General features: G+C 34.3%; 4 protein-coding genes across 5 annotated transcripts; 1 reads left to right on the forward strand and 3 right to left on the reverse strand.

Moving 5' to 3' along the window:
- Positions 1–184: 184 nt before the first annotated feature.
- NPQ1 (non-photochemical quenching 1) lies at positions 185–4,557 on the reverse strand. The gene is made up of 6 exons (XM_022864250.2): positions 4,382–4,557; positions 3,345–3,661; positions 3,049–3,221; positions 2,346–2,442; positions 1,835–2,226; positions 185–860 (listed from the first exon to the last, which is right to left on the reverse strand). The coding sequence occupies exons 2-6, from the start codon at positions 3,630–3,632 to the stop codon at positions 347–349; spliced, it is 1,464 nt and encodes a 487-aa protein (XP_022719985.1). The 5' UTR covers positions 3,633–3,661; positions 4,382–4,557; the 3' UTR covers positions 185–346.
- Positions 4,558–7,632: 3,075 nt separating this feature from the next.
- LOC111277092 (somatic embryogenesis receptor kinase 2-like) lies at positions 7,633–11,332 on the forward strand. The gene is made up of 9 exons (XM_089763946.1): positions 7,633–7,888; positions 8,019–8,141; positions 8,478–9,047; positions 9,136–9,159; positions 9,285–9,746; positions 9,920–10,035; positions 10,155–10,415; positions 10,495–10,695; positions 10,793–11,332. Exons 2-9 carry the CDS (start codon positions 8,042–8,044, stop codon positions 10,868–10,870), a joined length of 1,812 nt encoding a protein of 603 aa, XP_089620072.1. The 5' UTR covers positions 7,633–7,888; positions 8,019–8,041; the 3' UTR covers positions 10,871–11,332.
- A 688-nt stretch (positions 11,333–12,020) lies between these two features.
- Positions 12,021–14,272, reverse strand: LOC111277093 (bidirectional sugar transporter SWEET9-like). The gene is made up of 6 exons (XM_022863250.2): positions 13,808–14,272; positions 13,498–13,534; positions 13,200–13,410; positions 12,945–13,106; positions 12,623–12,742; positions 12,021–12,525 (listed from the first exon to the last, which is right to left on the reverse strand). Exons 1-6 carry the CDS (start codon positions 13,857–13,859, stop codon positions 12,289–12,291), a joined length of 819 nt encoding a protein of 272 aa, XP_022718985.1. The 5' UTR covers positions 13,860–14,272; the 3' UTR covers positions 12,021–12,288.
- A 1,711-nt stretch (positions 14,273–15,983) lies between these two features.
- LOC111277095 (uncharacterized) lies at positions 15,984–19,537 on the reverse strand. 2 transcript variants are annotated; one of them, XM_022863258.2, is made up of 5 exons: positions 18,626–19,537; positions 17,673–17,723; positions 17,150–17,283; positions 16,595–16,695; positions 15,984–16,465 (listed from the first exon to the last, which is right to left on the reverse strand). In XM_022863258.2, exons 1-5 carry the CDS (start codon positions 18,992–18,994, stop codon positions 16,287–16,289), a joined length of 834 nt encoding a protein of 277 aa, XP_022718993.2. In that variant the 5' UTR covers positions 18,995–19,537; the 3' UTR covers positions 15,984–16,286. The 2 variants fall into 2 exon arrangements, with proteins under 2 accessions (XP_022718993.2, XP_022718994.2); XM_022863259.2 differs by lacking the exon at positions 18,626–19,537 and adding an exon at positions 18,457–18,530.
- Between the last annotated feature and the right edge of the window lie 55 nt (positions 19,538–19,592).

Here is a 19,592-nt window from a genome sequence, read left to right on the forward strand (position 1 = left end):
GTCCTTTTGTTTCAAATATCTTAAGGTGTAAATTTTGGGGTTAAAGAATAAAAAATTTCATAGAAGAAAAGAAAAGTTGGTGACTGATTCAATTGTTGGTATCTCCTCTCAAGACACTGTGAAAATGTTCCCCACCAGTTTTTTTAATGCTTGGTTGTAAAAGTTAAACAAAAAATACAACATAGAAAGGAAAAGAGTAGGATAAGATTAATGAGAAAAACAAATGATTAATGAGAAAAATAGCTGAAATTTCTGTTGAACTGAGAAAGCATCCGTGCGCACTTATTGCAATATACGCTATACAGTTTTGACAAAAATTGTCATTTAACTATTGAACTTGTGAAACCTATCTTAGTTTCCTAAGTGGCAGTGCTTCTCCGAAGAGTTTCTCCACTTCGCTTGCTTCCATTTTCAACTTGCTCAACAGCTCCATTTCTTCTTTACTTAGCCCCCTTAAGAAGTTTTCTTCATCTTGTTGCAGCTCTTTAAAACCTTCTGCCAACATCTGAAACAAGGTCCTTTCAGTCTTCTCAACCCTCTCTACCTCCTTCTCTACCTCCCCTTCAATCTGTTCAACTTCTCTTATGAGGGTCTGCTCTCCTTCCTCTACTTTCTTTTCAAGTCTTTCTACAAGGGGAGGCTCTGGACCACAAGTATTATCTGTTTTGATGAATTTGTTAAAATCTCGCCCAACGTTTTTAGCTGCCCTTTCAAGTTCAGGTACAATGCTTTCAGGCAAAACAGCACTTCTTGTGTAGACAACGGCACCGCCATACCCATCCCATGCATCATTCCTACCCCGGTAGTATACAAATACATAATCATCCTGTTTGTTCTCTATTTTGGATGATATAATATACCTGCATATTGATTAACTGGTGAGTCCAAAAGCAAGGATATTAGGAAAACGGCCTAACCTACAGAAAGAAAGTCAGAAAACTTGCATAGAGGGCAGTTCAATTACAACTATTCAAATTATTTCAATCTGTAGTGATTGTATTATGTGACTGAAGTGTCTACTGACACAGGTTTCTGTCCATAATAACTAATGGCGTTTGCTAGTTTTTTCTTCACGTAAAAGCATGATGCTAGTGCACAATAAGTTCTACTTGCAAAGCACTAGGTATGTGCCATAAATGCTTCCATAAACTCTCAACTATGAGGCTAAAAACAGCAAAAATCTGCATCTCAGTCTGCATCTGTCTGTTAAGTGGCATATGGAAGAGGAGTTAGCAACCAAATTAAACTGCATAGCTAAGAATTTCCGTCTCATCTATCCTGCTTTCGTACTGCTGAACTTTCTTGCTGTCATCAAATTTGTTCTCCTACCCTCCTTTCTATATACTTTAATCCAGAAAATATGTTTTGAACATCTTGCTTTATCACTTTTGTTTTTTCTTCAAAATAATTTATTCATGCCCCCTAGCAACGCAGAAATACCAAGCTAGCAGATGATTCATTTCATTATATTTTACCTTCAGGTAGCATCAGATTATAATTTTAAGCACATATATGTGAAATGCTTCTGCCTTGGTGTCATCCAGTGGTGATAGTGGTATCAAGTGGTTTAACATATATGTGAAATGCTTTCTGCTATCAAAACAAGAAAGCAGACCCACAGGAAACATGAATGTGATACTAGCTCAAATCAAACTTTCTTGCTAGTTATTTCGTCCAATTAATAACCTCAAATGTGACTGAATAATTAATATTCAGGATATACTTAAAAGATATCTTAGTAGCTGTAAGCCAGGGGTCAATATTTGTACCCATTCTGAAAAGTTTTGTTTGGAAGTGGTATAACTTAAAGGATATATATGGGAACAGAAGTTACCAGTCATCTTGATAGTGAAGGTACTCATTGTCATGATTGTAAAGAATCCCAGGGTGGTTTGGATCTTGCACAAATCTCTGCATAGTTGATCGAGTGAAAAAGCCACCATCTGGTGTTCGTATTCTCCAAGACAAATTCCCTAACAGTTTGCCACCTTCTGTATGGAATTCGTGTAGCTGGCAGTTAAAAGTGTCAAAGGTAGGATTTAAGCCACTACTTATGAACCACTTCCCACTGAAATCTGCAATGTTGAAGTTTTCAACAAGAACACCAGGATTGGGGACTGGAAATTCCCCCACATCGGATTTCTGAGGCACACACTTCTTGCGTGAGACAGCGCACTCATTAAATTCATCTACAACGCTGTTCTCAAAGAGGTCCCCGCATTTAATCTGCAAAAGTTCCAATACAAATAAGCCTGTAAAGCATAATATATATCATATATATCCCTTAGGCAGAAACTGCCTCATCATTAGACATACATTATTTACAAGAAATATACAGAACTAACCTGGCATTCAGTTTCATCCGGCCTATCATTGCAGGTCTGGAGGCAAGCAACATTTGCAGCACATGAAGGGTTGGAAATGCACTTAGCAAGTTCTATCCTGACAAGAAAAATATTGTGCATCAAGTTAGAAGAGGGACAACTTTTATCTTTATAGACTTAGAATGGCAACCTAAAATAATCTGCAGAGGTCGGTATAAAGCTGAAAGAAAAAATAAATTAAAGATTTAATTCTGTTCTGGAGTTGTATAACATATCTGATGAATGAAAATTGATAGTTACACTCACTGGTGGTGGTTCAAAGATAGATCTCCTTACCTATCAGTGTTTCACACACTTTATTGTGTTTCACACACTGTTTACTGAAGGATAGATTACAATCTCAAAGAAGCAAAAATGTGGGAAACTGTATCAGATGAAATGGAGCAACCCCAACAAATAAAAGGGAAGAAAAAAAAAAACAGAAATAAAGGAAAACAAGAAAAATAACTAGGCCTTCAGTGAACAATTTATGCAGTAAAAGGCACCTCCTAAGCAATTCCTTTCCAATGCTTTTGACAGGGTAAAACTAAGAAAACAGGAATATTATTAGCAAGACTCTAGTGCAGTAGTATATCTTGTAATAATGTTTTAATGAGCTGAAGTTAAAAGCATGAGACACCAACTACAAAATAAGAAAACAGTTCCACTTAATTCGATTGAATACCTGCACTCCTTTAACAAGCAAGAGCACGTTTTTAGAGCATCAACAGCACCGGCTGATGGAATCACCAAGTATGCACATGCAAGCAGTCCAACTACTTTCACAATCTGTGAATTGCTCCATTGTTCTAAGATATTTGATATGGTAGGCACCAAAAATACGGATGAATCTTCTGCCTTAAAGAAGACTCAAAGGGGAAAGGGGAAAGAAGAAGATGAAAAGTAAAAAAGATATGAATATAAAATGAAACAGAATGTTGTCAACTAGTAAAGAACTGCACATTAAGAAAACAATACTACCTTAGCTGTTCTTCTATTGCTGCTATTCGATGAGAAATTCACCTCTTTTCTTCTTGACAGCTGATTTGAACATCTTAACTCTGATGTAGAATAATTTGTATTCAACTTAATTAACTGGGAGTACCTTGACTTTCTGCCACCGGATTGAATTTTCACTAGCACTGTGCAATGAGAATAAGCTATTGGCCTCCTGTGAAACCTTTCATTACTAGTAAGTCCTGATGTTCTACATGGCACTTTGACACTTTTACCGTGGGAAAAATATATTGAATGTGCAGTTTGTGCCATATTTCACTATCTCAACTCCCACATACAACCTGATTATGACACAAAAAATCAGTATTTCATATTTCTGATAATTTCCGCAATTATTGCAGCAGAAATTCACTATTTTTACTTGCAGCTATATGCATCATGTAGCAGTTGGAGTTTGAAGGGGATGAAATAACATTGTACCATATACCATCGAAATGCACTTTAAGCAACCAACTGTCATTCACTAAACCATACAAAAACATCTGAAATAAACTTCCCATTCCAGCAATAATTTCTTTTGAGCATTTAAAAAACAATCATCCACTAACATTTATGAACTACAAAAATCACAGAAAATAGACTCCCTCGGTTAACTCCATTAGTGGATCACAAAAGTAATGAACAAAAGAAGCAAACAATCAAAAGAAAAGCACCCAATTGCCCTGGTTTACCATATCTGAAACAAATTATCAACCTACAAATAAAACCCATTTTCCTACCAAACAAATCTCATTGGAAAATTTAGCAAGAAATACTCAATTCCAACATATTAACCAAGTATAAAACAAAGGCAGAGCAAAAATGTACAAAAAGGGAAAGTAACCCAAATGCTAGCACAACCCATTCAAACCAAAACAAAAAGAAAAAAAAAATTAATGAATCATATCCATTTCCCACCAAGCAATGACATAATGAAATTCAGCAGGAAAGACCAAGTTACAAACTAAAAAAGGAAAAAAAAAGTGAATTTGTTGAAGAGAAAGAGAGAAAAAAAAACTGACCTTAGTTTAATGGAGAAGAAAAAAATGGTGGGTTCTAATTGATTTTAATGTTAGTTATGGTTGTAAAAGAGAGAAGCAGGCAGGGAAATGAGGACGTCAACAGAAAAAGAGCGGCAAGAAGCCAACAACTTGTGGGCGAGTTCGTCTGTAAGTGAACATAGGATAAGACAATGTGTGGAAACTAGACCTTTTACGTATCCTATGTTTCTATTTTTGTTCTTCCTGCCTTTTCTAACTGGCACTTTCTCCAAAATTTACCAAATTTCAACTTTAAAAAAAAATTCCGTCAGTCTCAAATTATTTGAAAGATATTCATATCTATCAAATTAAAAAAAAATTTTAATTTGAATATATTAAATATTTAAAATTTAAAATTTTTTATAAAATCAAATTTTCATAATTTTAAAATATCTTTAATAAAAATATTGGGACCGAAGGAGTGTAATACTCGTGTCTTAAACTCCATTCGACCCAACAAAAAGAAAGAAAAAAAAATCTAATTTGCTAGATAATCCTATGTTTTAACTCCAAGAAAGCAAAAAAAAAAAAAAAAAACTCTAATATGAGATGCTGAATAAAATTTGAAGTCTGAATTGTGGGATTGAGTTGAACTTTAACAATGTAAATTGTTGATATTATATTTAAATTTGGATCGACTTATCATGAGCGAATATAAAATGAAAATTTTAGTACAATCTTTGGAACATCTAAAATGAATCTGGCCATGAAAACCATGAAAATTCACGTGGAACAAAATTATAGACATGTTTTCGACATCTTCAAAGGTGTAAGATTAATGCTAAAGGGACTTGACCTCAAGGAATTAGGATTTGACTCCTTAAACGACAAATTTTCCCGTATTATTTTAAGGGAAAATTAATCAACCCATAAAACCTGGTAAATTCATGAACAACCCTTGGCAATTTCAACGTTTTAAAAGGCTAGGAGCTACTTAGAGGTAAGAAACAAGTAAACACAGACAAGAATTCTTATCCTGTTTTTTCATCAATAGTCACTAATTAAGAAACAATGGTGTATAAGTATATTTTTGGTTGGCTTCTTTTCCCAAGAAATTAACTCCAGTTTTTTCCACTATCATACTGCACATTGATTTTCTTCTTCCTCGTGCAACAATCTTTCTAGAGCTATTTGCCAAGTGTTATTATAAGAAAGAAACATGAAAATCTCGTTTTCATGGTTGAAACTTGCATTCTTTTGCATTATCAGCTTCTTCGTCTATGCCTTCTCTTTTGGTTCTCCTTCCCCAGATGATCCATCAGGTTGCATTTTTTTCCATCGTTTATGCATTAGCACGAACATGAAAGAGATGTGATATAAATGATTACACATGGCAAAATCGTTTTCTCCTAACATAAGAATCTTCAAGACCATGAGAGTATTTCTAGTGATTTGGCCGAGCTTATGTTCAAACCGACTTGATTTCTCGAAGGATACTTCATCAGAGGCAATGTGACAATCCACATGACCTAGTTGACATGTCACTTGGATGTTGGATGCCAAAAACCACATAAGGTCAGACTTAATCCTCGTCGGTTCGGTACCTGCGACCTCAAGTCGACTCATTTAGACTCGATCATGTCATCTTACAGGTAAAACTACTCTTTTCTCACTCTTTAGGTAAAGCAACCCAATCATTTTCTTTCATTTCCCTATTTTCATAGTTTCTTTTTTTCCTCTCTTTTTATTTTTTGATTTAAGTGTCAGATCACAAACGTCTAAACAATTTTTGACCTTTGTTTTTCTATTATTGTTATTGATTTCAAGTGCTTACCCCCAGTTGGGATTTTTGCTCAAACAAGATGAAATTCAAGTCATTGTCATCGTACATCTTTTGGTTTTTTATTTATAAGGCAGCATTTCGAAGTTACTCTAAGATTAAATCTCTATTTTTCAAAATTTGATAAAAAAAAAACCCAAAATACTTACTTATGTAAAGACAATCATGATAATAATTAAGCTCCCACAACTTAACAGTACTGGCCGTCCAAAAATTGATATTGTCCTCGGTGAGACGGGAAGGGCTTGGAGAAACACTTTGGGTGACATGGTTTCATTACTTTCACATTTAAGGCCACTCTTTTCTCTTTTTAAATTTCATACATAAATTCCAGATTGAATTGAGGATAAAATGTTATGTTTTGCATTAGTTGCAGAGAGCCAAGAATAGAATAAATTCGTGGGAACCACCCACCTTGATATCCTTGGAAGTGATATCAGTTTGACATATCAGCTTTGACGATAAAGTTGGATTTGCATTAGCTTTTGCCTTGAAGACTCAAAGGGGAAAAGAAGAAGAAAAAAAAAAGATGAAAGCCGTAGGGGAAAGAAATTAAATTAGATTTAATCAACTAAGAGCCACTGTCTTTGAGCATCTTAACCCTGATGTCCATTTTTTTATCTACTTGTACTGCTTACAGTTTTACTGCTTGATTGAATTTTGATAACCAGAACAATTTTCCAGCTGTGGAACCTTTCATCCATTGTAAGTCTTGATCTTATATGTTGAACTCTAATATACTTTTTATCATGTGAAATCATTTCATACTGCAAAAAGTGTGCCATATCTCAATGTCTTGACATAAAAATGCAGTTTGAACATGATGATGTTATTTAATCGAATTAATTAAAAATCAAAATTTTTTCATAATTATTTTTTATAATCAATTAAAATTAATTTGATAGTAAATTGATTAATCAAATTAAATCGATTATTAATGTATAATCTCACATCATATGTACCCAAAAAAATTCGGTTTATACATATTATGAATTTGATTCGGTCTACATAAGCAATTCAAACCAAAACATTCTAATATGAGAAGTGATATAGTCATATGAGATTGTCCTCTTGTAAGAAAAAAAAAATAGAGTGAAAATTTGTTATCCCTTTAGAAAAGCCTTAAATTCTCACGTACCAAACTTTTGATGCAAGCTTTGAAACATCAGATTTAATTATTAATGTAGGAGGAAATTACAACAGTATGGAAAATGATGTTGACAAGGGAACTTAATTTTTTCTTGGATTTTTCAAGAAGAATACGATGATAAAGGACAACCATAACTGATATTTTTTTCTTGATCAATGAATGCGGCGATGTGATTTAGAATCTATCATTGGATTAACTGTGTTGCATACATAAGAATCTTCAAATTGGAGTTAACATCAAGGAAAATTTTGTTCACTTCACCATACACCAGAGTTTTCTTTATATATATATATATATATATATATATATATATATATATTACAAAGCACTTCGTAACCTAAGGACAAAATAAAGGGTAATTGATGTTGAAATTTAATTCAGACCTATCGGATGCTACTTGTGGCTGAATGAACTTATTGAACTAAATTCTGGATTTCTTTTTTTTATTTTATTTTATTTAAGTGTATGTTAAGAACTCCAGTATAGAGATACTGATAAAATGCCTAATGGGAGACAACTTCAAGGTTTGTAATGTTAGCTGTAAGAATCCAGCTGCCAGGTAAGAATATCCTGTTTTTTAAACGATAGTCACTAGGAAAACAATGTTCTATAAATAAACCGTTGGGTTTTCTTCAATGGAAAATTTCAGCTTTTCGCTTTCACATTTATAAATATTCATTTTTCTTCAGGTCTACCATAGCGGGAAAAGGACATGAAAACACTTCATCCTTGGCTGAAACTTGCCGCCTTCTGCATTAGCAGCTTCTTTCTCTTTGCCTTTGCTATTGGTTCTCCTGCGCAAGATGCTGCAGGTTTCTTTTCTTTTCTCTGTTGCTTAATCCATATTTCAATTAAATTTTCACTTTGTCTTTTTGTCCTGGATTTGAGCCTATTGTGCATATTTTCATTCATTGTGGAGCAATCTTTCAGCTAGTTTCTATTAACAGTTTAGGTAAACCTGAGCTCACCTTCTGGTTGAATTAGACATTTTAAACACATGTTTCATTTTTTTTTTCTTCAAAAAATTTTGAATGAAGATAATAGTACATATTTTGCTCAAACAAAAATGCTTAGTGTTACAAATTCTGCATGGTACGTGAGAGCCATTTTTCCTATCTAAGCTTTGACAAAGTTCATAGCGTTTGCAGACTGTGTCTTGAATTTCACTTCATACCCTTATCTACCAAGTGCTAACTGCATTGGTAAAAACGGGAAGGTCAAATTATGGGGCAGTATCCACTCAACTCATTGCTGTCGAAACGCACTCAATTCCTTCTCCCAAGTTCTTGCAGCTCGGGCTAATGATACTCTAGACGGTATCATCTTCCTTGAAGAAGATTCTTGGAGAAAATGTAATTCTCCTTTTTCAAGCCAAGAATCAGTTTCTATAGATTCTTGTGGATTTGATGATTTCTACTCGGGCAGTAGCAAGTGCTCAAGCCTATTTCTATCAGATATTCAAGGCAATGCATATTACCCTGAAGCAGTAGACATATGCGCTAAGTTAAGTTCTTCATTTGACAATTCCTGCAAAAATTGCACTGATGCCATAGCAAAGGTGGTGGAGAATCTATTGGAACTATTTAAAGGGCAAAAAAATGGTACTGAAAGAACAATATGTAATTTAGCAGCAGTTATTTCAGTTGCATCTACGAGTGTTACTGATAGCTCTTTTGGCGCAAATTTGTTTAGCTGTATGTCTTCTTTGGATGATTTTGGTAAGGACCAGAACTTAAGTAGAACCTCTTCTGCCTTAGGTTCAAATTCCCTATCCTGACTTTGAGCTATTTTTTAATTGCCTAACAGGTCCACGCTACGTCAAGCTCAAACGTAAGTTCAATTGCTTATCTCCATCTCCTCTGCTGATTTGATTCTGTTTGATCCATGTTACCAATGAAAATTATAGTTCCGTTTTTCCTTTATGACCTCAAATGCTCACAGAAATCACTTATCAGGGTCCCTAGCAAAAGCACTGGTTGCGGTCTTTGTAGCTGTTGTTGTACTAATTCTGACCCTTGTCTTGGTAAAATTTGTTGCCTCAAGGAAGAGCCAGAGCGAGAGCAAAAGAAAACTTCCTAAACGTATTCCATCCAAGGACACCACTACATGGTCTGGCCTCTACAGGTTCTCCAAGGCTGAGATTGAGAATGCTATAAGTATGAACAATAAAAGAAAGAGTTTAGGTAGAGGGAGTGCTGGTGAAGTTTACGAAGGCATTCTGCCTAGTGGACAAGTTGTGGCTATCAAGCAGATAAAGAAAGAAAACTCCTCTGATTCTTTTACCAGGGAAGTTGCAGGTCTTTCCAGGATTCGACATCCAAACCTTGTTTCTCTACTTGGTTGCTGTATCGAAGATGATGAGCAGTATTTGGTCTTGGAATATTGTCCTGCAGGGAATCTTGCTCAGCATCTCCTAAGTAATTTTTCTTGAACCATTACATGTTGCTCCTCTTTTCAGAGATGCTTTCTTTCCGCCCCAAATTGCAGTGGTCAGGCTTTGGAAGGGATGTGTCCTGGCCATATGGGGCATGAAAATAGCACCCCTTATTTTCTTTTCTATTTGCTTTAAGCTGCATACTATGCTTTTCAGGGAAAGACCGTGTTTTGACATGGGAAAGAAGAGTTAAGATCCTAAGAGACTGTGCACTTGGGCTGAGGTATCTCCACAATTACATTGATGGATGCATTGTTCATAGAGATATTAAGGTAAAATAGATCATATGCTACTGATCTGTCTCTATGGAAGCAACTGAATATTCATATTCATATTCATATAATCAATTCTTGTTTAATTTTTTTCCCAATGCTGAATGGTTGTCTCATAGCTCACAAACATCCTCTTGACTGAAGACTTGGAGCCCAAGCTATCAGATTTTGGGTTGGCGAGGATGCTGGGAATGGAGGAGAGCAAAGTATTCACAGATATTAGAGGAACTATAGGCTATATGGATCCAGAATACATGAGCAACGCAAAGCTGTCCTGTGCCAGTGATATCTACAGCTTTGGAATTGTGGCCTTGCAACTTCTGTCAGGACAGAAAGTTTTTGAGTTGGATCTTGATGCCAGTGAACAGCTGACACGAAAAGTACTTAATTCCCTCAATTCCCCACATCTCTTATCAGTAAGAAATGTACACATTTTGTAACCAATTTGAATTTCTGTAGGCAAAGGATGTAAGCATGGGAAATCGTCCATTAACAGATTTTGAAGATCCGAGGCTACATGGTAATCTCAATAAGACAGATTTCGAAGCCATCCTAAAGATTGCTGTCCTCTGTGTTGCCAAATCAAGTAGAGGTCGACCACCAATTGATGTTGTTTTTGATGAGATGGAGAAGGCTTGGAAAAACACAGTGGCTGACATGGTTTGATTACTTCAATATTTAATGCTATCATTTCTTTACAGCTTCTATCTGTTAAAATATGATGGAAGATAACTTGTAATGACTTCTTTATGTGCAGAAAATGAGGCAGGAAATTGGTCCATCAGCAACACCTCAGTCACGGTCCATGGAAGTGATTTCGACTGATACAAAATAAAAGATCCAAATTAGGAATGCTATTTCATCATATACCTGTTGCGATCCAGGATGACGCTGTGATGATTTTGCTTCACTCCTTTTGATCAAGCTCATATAGGGATCTTTCCGTCCCCGGAGGCAGCGAAGATCCAAATCCGCATTCAGAATAGAAGAAAGAATTATCGTCTTTTTAAGAATTGAAGATTGTCAATTACTAGTGAATATGTCAAAGATGGGGGAGATTTTATTGTTAGTTTACATTAGATTTCAAGCTAGAATGGATCTCAAAGAGCCAGAAGTTGTCACATCCACTCGAATGCTATCCTATGGGAACTTCCTGAAAATACTGCATAAAATCATCAAAATCTGCAGTGTTTCTTTAAAAATATGTACTTGTTTTAAAGTGTCTCGTTGCTGAAGACAATAAATGTATTCTTTGTTGCCTGAAAAATCCCAGATCTTTAAGTGCTTCAATGTTTTTATTGAAGATCCAATGTACTTCAGACAGTCATGATAGGAGATTGCTATCTGATCATGATGGACAGGAGGCAAAAAAGATGGAAGCAACTGTTGAGCTTTTCTTTCTTTTGTTCCTTTCCAATCTATTACTCATAAATCAACAACATACAGCTTGCATCTCAAAAATGATATCTAAAATTATCAGCATTAGCTTGTTGTACTACAATTACAGCTCATCAAAATTGGAAAAGTATAAAATCCAGAACTTAGCTTAATTAGTTCATGCAGCTACTTTTAAAAAGTGGCATCCGACAAGTCTGGGGTCCGATCATAGACTGTGTTGCAGAAAAGGAATCTTTGAGACTACACCAGCTAACCCAAAAATCAGCAACAAAATCTTTGAGACCAAACTAACAGTACAAATTCCCCAAGCACAAATTTAGATTAGAATATTCAATAGTTTGAATGGTCTTTCTAATTCTCCTTGAACAAATATTTTCATGTTAATATGAGAAGTGATATATCTTTGTTTAATGTTTTCATATAGTAACAATTAAAGGTTTGAGATGTTAATTACTCATTTTTATTGTCAAAAGAACTTAATTATTGCTTGGTTATCGATCTACATAGGTTGTTAGAGTCTGGAGTTTTCCATATTGAATGGCCCTAATTCAATGAAAAGCAAATAAAATTCTTTTCAGAGTGAGACATTCTGCATATTTTCCATCTTTTCATTGTCACAGACATTCCACAGATCTCATATAAGTTGTTCCCACATCAATGGCACTTAGTTCTACAGGACCTTATTAATACTTAATACATGGGGAGAAGAACAAAAAAGGAAAAGAAAAACAAAGGGGAAAAGAATTTGCTACTTTCCCCCCAAGAAAAGAAACATATCTTTGATTCCTCGCCCTTGAACTTTGTCTTTCAAGCTTGAATATGCGGTTGCCATAAATAAAATCTCCATTGACATGATCATGCATTAATCTTGTATGATTCAACAGGCTTCTCAGCAGTAACTACTGTAATTTCTTTGATTCCCAGTTGATGATCTGCCAAACATGGGTTTACATCCTCCACTGAGCTCAGATTTAACTCTATATCTCCTTTTTGCTGCTTTTCTGTTACTTCAACATCCTTGTTTGGATTCTTGTATATGACATAGAGGATCATTTGTGCTATTCCAAACAAAAATCCCAACACATTTGGCAACTGAACATACAAAAATCAAAATGTTTTTTCATGTTAGTCTTTTGAAGCACAAATGGATGTTTCTTTAAAAGAAATCCTGTTTATATGAATGACTTACTGCAATGTAGAAATCCTCTAGGAAAATTCCATAGAAGAACCACATTGTGGCGCATAATGTGAGGAAAAAGGAAAGAAAAAATGGCATGTGTTCTACACTTTTTGTCCTTATGACATGCCTCTGTAACAAAATTATGATACATTGTCAATCAGAAAGCTGAAGAGGAAATTTGAAGTACTGAGAATAAGATCATAACAGAAATTGACTAATAGACTTATCAACGGCATATGTTTAGCGCAATTCAAGCACTCGGGATTTATCCAGACAAGTGAGATTCCTTATATTAATAGAAAGAATGAAATTTGTTCTTGTAGCTACAAACCATGATGCTTAAAGGAGAAGCAAATACGGCAACATTGTAAACAGCACAGATCCATCCCATAACAGTTACACGTTTCGACCTTTCTATCAATAAATTGGTGAGTACCATGATCAAGCAATAGCCTCCAAGGTTGAATATGATTATCCATTTCACTGTAAAAACCTGCAATTTCAATAACATTTTCATGTCATTTTTTTTAAATGAGTCTTTTCATTACCAAAATGATGAAACACAATTGCAAGCAACAAACGTTACCTTCTCCCTCTTAGGTGCATATATAAAGTATAATACCAAATAGATAACTTCTGTAGCACATCCTATACTATTGATGCTGATGATCAGATTCGCGTCCGTCTTAAGCGTACCATAGTACAGTAACATCATTGCGCTGGAAAGTGCAACCATATAAGGAATTGGTTGGTATCCTTCAGCAGTTTTTTTCTTGTAAATTGTATAAAAGGTTGGCCTGACAGAGAGACAGAGATATCAGCGCTGTACCATTGATTCATGAGCAAATATATACAAATCTGTTCAGAAACAGAATGGCTCTTACACTGGTGCCAAGAACACCAAGAATGAAACAATGTTACCTACACAAAACAGAAAACAAAGGAACATCATACACAATATATGATCCAATATTGGATTGCAATGTTTTTAAGCAAACTTATTACAGTAATAGAGGTCATAATTACGCAATCTAGAATCATATAGGTGACTAGAAGGGATGTGACAGAGTAATAATGTTGATACAAGTGAAGTTGGCTTGATGGCGAAGAAACCTGAATGGAAAATTGAAGCCTAGTTCTAACAAGGTGAGCTGAACTAATTAAACATTTGAAAGACAAGAATGGTGCTAATACCCAAGACACCAAATATGAAAGCCAGCTGATGATGAGGGGTCAAGAATCCCATTTCGAAGCACTTCACTATGATTGACACTGTTTCTCAGTAATGAAGAACTTAAGTCCCAATACTTCTCAAACCCATTATTTATATGCTCATAATAAGAGTTAGGACACTGATTTTTTTTCATTGTAGTTTGGCTTTCCTAATTATATTGATCAGTCAGCTCAAGTACCAGCTGACATTAAGATCAAATCATACAATTCATGGTTGTAAACATGCCAGGGAAATAGTTAGATGAGTTTGTAGAGATTTACATTCAATTTATGAGGTATTATTCATTTTAATCTGAATGTTTTATGGTTTTATCAAAAAAAAAAAAAATCTCATTAGTATAGGTTTAAATCTCTACATATATACTATAATGGATAATATCCGATGTGAGATCAGGATGTTATAAAGTTTAATTTCCTTTCGGCCCTGATCACAACCTAGTGGATTCCTGATTTCCTTTGAACTTCATTCTCAATCTTGCTTGATATTTACAATTCCTGGAAAGTTGTTAGCTGCTAATCAAAAGAAAATGGGGGAGATAAGTCCATTTTCAGTAAATTGATTGGAATTGCAAAGCATATTCAGCCACTCAAATGCATATAAGATCAAAGGTCTTTTGTCTTGTATACCAAAAAAAGAGAATTCTAAAACTCAAAGCCATTAAGTACAACTTGCATGTCATGGCTTACTAGTCAAATCCTTCATTGCAGTTTATGATGGAAACACTTCGAGTTTTATTAGCTCTATCTTAATCTAATTGAAGAGAAAATTTCCAAACTCTTTTTTTCTCCCTAAATGGGTTTATCAATTGAAAATTTTTAAGTTTAAAATTCAAGCCTATTTTCAGAAAATTGGTTTGAAATGCAAAGCATTATCAACCACTTAAATGTACATATAATACTAAAAAATTTTTATTAAAAATTATCAAAATTTAAATTTTGATCACTGCAATTAAAAATCTAAACTTTTATCAACTATTGGCAAGACTATACCAAAAATAAAAATAAAGTTCAAATTAAGCTACTAACTAAATACTAATATTTTCATGTAATGAGCTTGGCAGTGAAATGTTCATATTATGGTTTGTGATAGAAACAATTCGATATGTATTAGCTGTATAATTGGGTTCAAAAAGAGGGCGGAGTCCATGTTAAATCTTTATCATGTATCTAATTTGGAGTTTAGCTTCAAAAATGTTTTTCTTTCCTAATGGATTTGTTCAATTTGTGTTATAATTCTTTCCTGACCACATGTTTTTCTTTTGCACCAGAGCGACATGATACGTTTTTCATATAAATGAATGTTGCTTATTCATTTATAAAGCGTTATGAAATTAATTTTTTTATTAGCTAAAGTAGCAGTTAGCCGATAATTTAGTTTTAATTTATCAATTTAAATACTCAATTGATATATATATTTAAATTTAATTACTAAAACTCGGATATGACTTTATCATATTAATCATAACTATTGAAAAATTTTGTTTTTGAATTGTTTGAAGAAATTGAGTGAGACGATAGCTTAGTATGATGAATAGCATAACTTTCAGCTTAGATTTCCATAAGATACACCTTTTTTGGTAAGCATATTTTGGTTCAAGTTATCAAGCTCGTTTTTTCTCTTCCTTATTAGTCAATCATAGATCTCATCAACAACCATATATATATATATATATATGATGCCAATAGATAAATATTTATAAATTTGAAATTTAATTTAATTTATTTATATAGTTATCTTTAAAAAATGACATTTAATCAATTAAAGTTTTAAATTTTAATACTTATAATCTCTTTTGCTATCTTAATTGATTAAAAAATAATAATAATAAAGAAGAGCTCAACCTATATCTGTACATGATGTCTTGTATTTCAGATTTAAAAATTTATTGAGAAAATAAGTTTTGGGGCAGGCTGACTCTGGCTTGACTATACATATATCCATCCAAGCCTTAGCTTAATTATAGATGGATATTTCTCCTAAAAACAAGCAGGGGAACGCCTCTGAATTTGAGGACTGGCATTTTGGGTTTGGGAATTATAAATTAATGGTTGAGGAGAGTGGAATGGGAAGGAGGAAAGATATATGAAGAGGCAGAGGCTGAACAGCTTAAAAATAAATTTGGCACAGATTTCCAACTGAGAACTGAAAAGAGAAGCCTTCTTTACTGAATCAAATTGTCTATTCATCAAAAATTGTAATGCATATTTGCATCACTTAAACCATTCCTGCTTTGGAAACAAATCCACAAACTCATGGAATACAAAGTGGGGGAAGAAAGTGTAAAGCCCAGATAAAAACAACATATTCCATCAAATAGGTTGTAAATTTTTGGGCATAGATACTGTTGGAAGAGTAAACAACTTTTGTCTGGCGCCTCGGTTCTTTATGTTATGTATATAGACATCAGCTATCCATTAGTATCAAGAAGCAGTTAACTCCTTATATTTCCAATCTATCAATGCCACTCTCATCGTTGTTCTCTGAGCCGAATTCTCGATAGAAGATATTCATGATAGTCTTTGTGGCTTGGCAAACAGCATGAGAAGTTTTTCTAGCAGCCCCGGTAACAACAGGTTGTAAAGAGATGATAGGCAAACTAGCCCGTTCTTGAATCATTGCTGGATAGAGATGTCACAAAAAGTCAATTTGATAAAAAAATTTTAGTACCATGCCTGTGTTTTTTTTTTTTTTTGGGCGAGGGGGGGGGGGGGGGGAGGGGGATGTTCAGTTGCAGCTCTTGAACTTACACAGTGTCTGCCGGTGAGCAAGCAAACCAATCCGCCGAATTCCAGCTTCAGCGGCCTGCACAACTTGAGCTGATTTGTTGACACCATTAGCAATCTCTTGGCTGAGTATCAAGTAATCAAAGCATTATACTCAAAATCATATGTGAAAATGGAAAATAAAAGAAAAGTTTAAAAGTCTACATCTCACTATCCATGGTGTCAAAAAGGCATTACACCTCTATTGACTACAACATGCTATGAAATTTGGTACAAGAAAATATGCAGTATACTCTTCCAGCAGTACACAAGAATTCCCCAGAGAAACAAAATTTCTTGGTTCTAGAACTAAAATAATTATTGCCAACAGTCTTTGTCTAAATATCCCACGATAGAACAAATCCTAGAGAAAGAGAACCTTGTATGGCAAATTTTGCTTTTTCCTCGAAGAGGGCATTAGTCTGTTTCACAACATGTTCTTCTCTTCTATTTACAACAGGGAATCCACCTACGGTTTCTGATTTATGAGAAACAATTATATGCATAACCAAAAAAATGACATAAGGATTTAACTGTCACCTTAAATCACTTAGTTCCAGTGTAAGTTCACTGATCTCCATGCCTGAAAGCCTAATTGCAGCCATAGTACTGGGAAGTTCCTCTCGAGCTGTATCTGCTAGCTTGGAGAGAGAAATTGCAGCTCTTCCCATTGCCTGCAGAACAGGCAAAAAAAGAAATAAATGTTAAAATACAAAATGCTCCTTTTCTTTGATTGAGGCTGATGTAGACTTCAAAATGATCATGAAATGTACAGAACTAAAGTTTAACACTGAGTATATTAGGAATACACCATAATCAGGAGGAACAAGCTTGAACTGTCCTGTCAGTCTTGACCGTTGAAATCACAAATAAGGCATGGATGAAACCATGCAATATTACACATTATTGTTCACTATACATTACAGCTACTATCAAATTACATCACATTCATAAAATGAGATAAAGACAAATTATCAAATCTGTAAATGAAATGGCAAATAGACTCTAGCATATCACATCAATCTTTTAGTCAAAGTTTCAGATACAATATCTGAAAACTTACATAGAGTGTTGGAACAGCTGCAATGACCAGACTTGTAAACGCCACAGAAGTCTGCATTTATCCAAGAGATTGGTATTAATCAATCAGAAAATACAAATCTCAACACCAAACATATTCTTTAGTACCAAAGCTTGAAGACAATATCATAAAAATTTCAAAATGGAAAACTTCAACACTAAACACTTAAATTCTTACCACAACTTATAACAGATTCTATTCAATAGTCAATAACAAGCCAAAGAAAACTGCCCAAATCAAAATCATCCAACAAATAGTTCAAATCTCATAAGCACCAAACAACTACAAAAACCCACCAAAACTATAATAGGCAAACTATAATCATCACTAAAAAGACTATGCCATCATTTCAAACTTCATACATTACAAAATCGTAATTAAGAAGCAATTTTTTCAAATTCCACTTCCAACCCATACAAAACCAACAAACAACTGTATAAAGCAAGCACCTAATAGCCACAAAACAAATACCCTCCAAGCACTGAAAAACAAGAGAAAAGCATAGTCTTATCAAGTTACCATTTGAAAATTCTCAAACATCCAAACATCATCAATTCCAGTATATATAACATTGTAAGAACTAAATGCATACAAAAAATACCTATCAAATTTGATAATAGACACTAAGCAATAAGCAACCACATAAAACATACCAAAACCAAGAGCTACCATTAAAAAAATCTCAAATAAGCACCAAATAGTCACAAAACCCTTAATAACTATCCATTCCAACATCAATGAAAACCCAAAACAGAGCATATTCTACCATTCCAATATTCTCATACATCTAAACATCATGAATTCCATTTAGAAAACTCTAAAAATACATAAAAAACAAGACCCAAAATCCATAACATAGAAAGCACGCACATAACAAGCCAAAAACAAGAATTACTCAAAGCACCCAAAAACCTCAAAAGGCTTAAAAACCATACCGTACAAGCAATAAAGGCCAACAGATAGAAGGCCTGATCACTCAAGCTCATATTTTGAGTCGAAACAAAAGTTGGGACAATTGGGTTTCCAACTCCCACATTGTAATTCTCATTAGATTCTTCTCCAAGATTGAATTTTGACGTTCGGGGCAATCCATCGGCCTCAAAGTTAGATACCTTTGAAGCTGAATTGGTAGAAGGATTGGAAGAGCAAAGTGGGATGAAACAAGGAAAGGGTTTTGAAAAAAAGGAAAGAGAAGTGGGTGATTTCAACAAGGAAATTTGGTTTTTCGTCTTTAAAGGGAAAGAAAGGAATGGTAGTAAAGAGTTTGCTGTGGGGTTTGTGTTTAAGAAACGATTGAGTTTCATTTCAGGGAATTCTGGAAGAAGAGAGTTTGAGTCTGAGAGAAATGAAAGACACGAAAATTTGAGGTTAATTTTGTCCGTCGAACAACGGTTGAGACAGTGGTTTATGTTGTGGTTTTGCCTACTTTCCTTTGTCTTGCCGGCTTGTCCAGTGGTTCTAATGGGTTAAGCAGGTTCCTGTTGGGTTCTGTTTGAGCTCAGGTCTGAAGACCAGTCCAGGCCTATCTATAATTCCCAACTTAATTATTAAAAAAATGCTTAAGGCTTTTAATCTATTTTTAATTAATTTTAAATAGAAATTTGGTATTTATTTAATAATAAAATAATGACTCCAATTGGACAGAGGTCTGACTCAAATATCTTAACCCAAGTTTGGTTAATCCATTCATAAAAAGACCCAAAGATGAAAAGTGGCTATTCATTAGAGGTAAATTATGTAGATATACTTCTCGACGTGATTTTCTAATTGAAATGAATAATATATCATACAAGTTGAGTGCAGATTTTTACAATACATTTTGTTTTGTTCCCTTTGTTTTACAAGCTCAATCAGTCATTCTCCATTAAAGTTGGATTTTATTTGAAAGGCGGCCAACCTGAC

This window comes from Durio zibethinus, chromosome 7 (assembly GCF_047325235.1).
Source record: "Durio zibethinus cultivar Kanyao isolate XHJ-2024 chromosome 7, ASM4732523v1, whole genome shotgun sequence".
Lineage (NCBI taxonomy): Eukaryota > Viridiplantae > Streptophyta > Magnoliopsida > Malvales > Malvaceae > Durio > Durio zibethinus.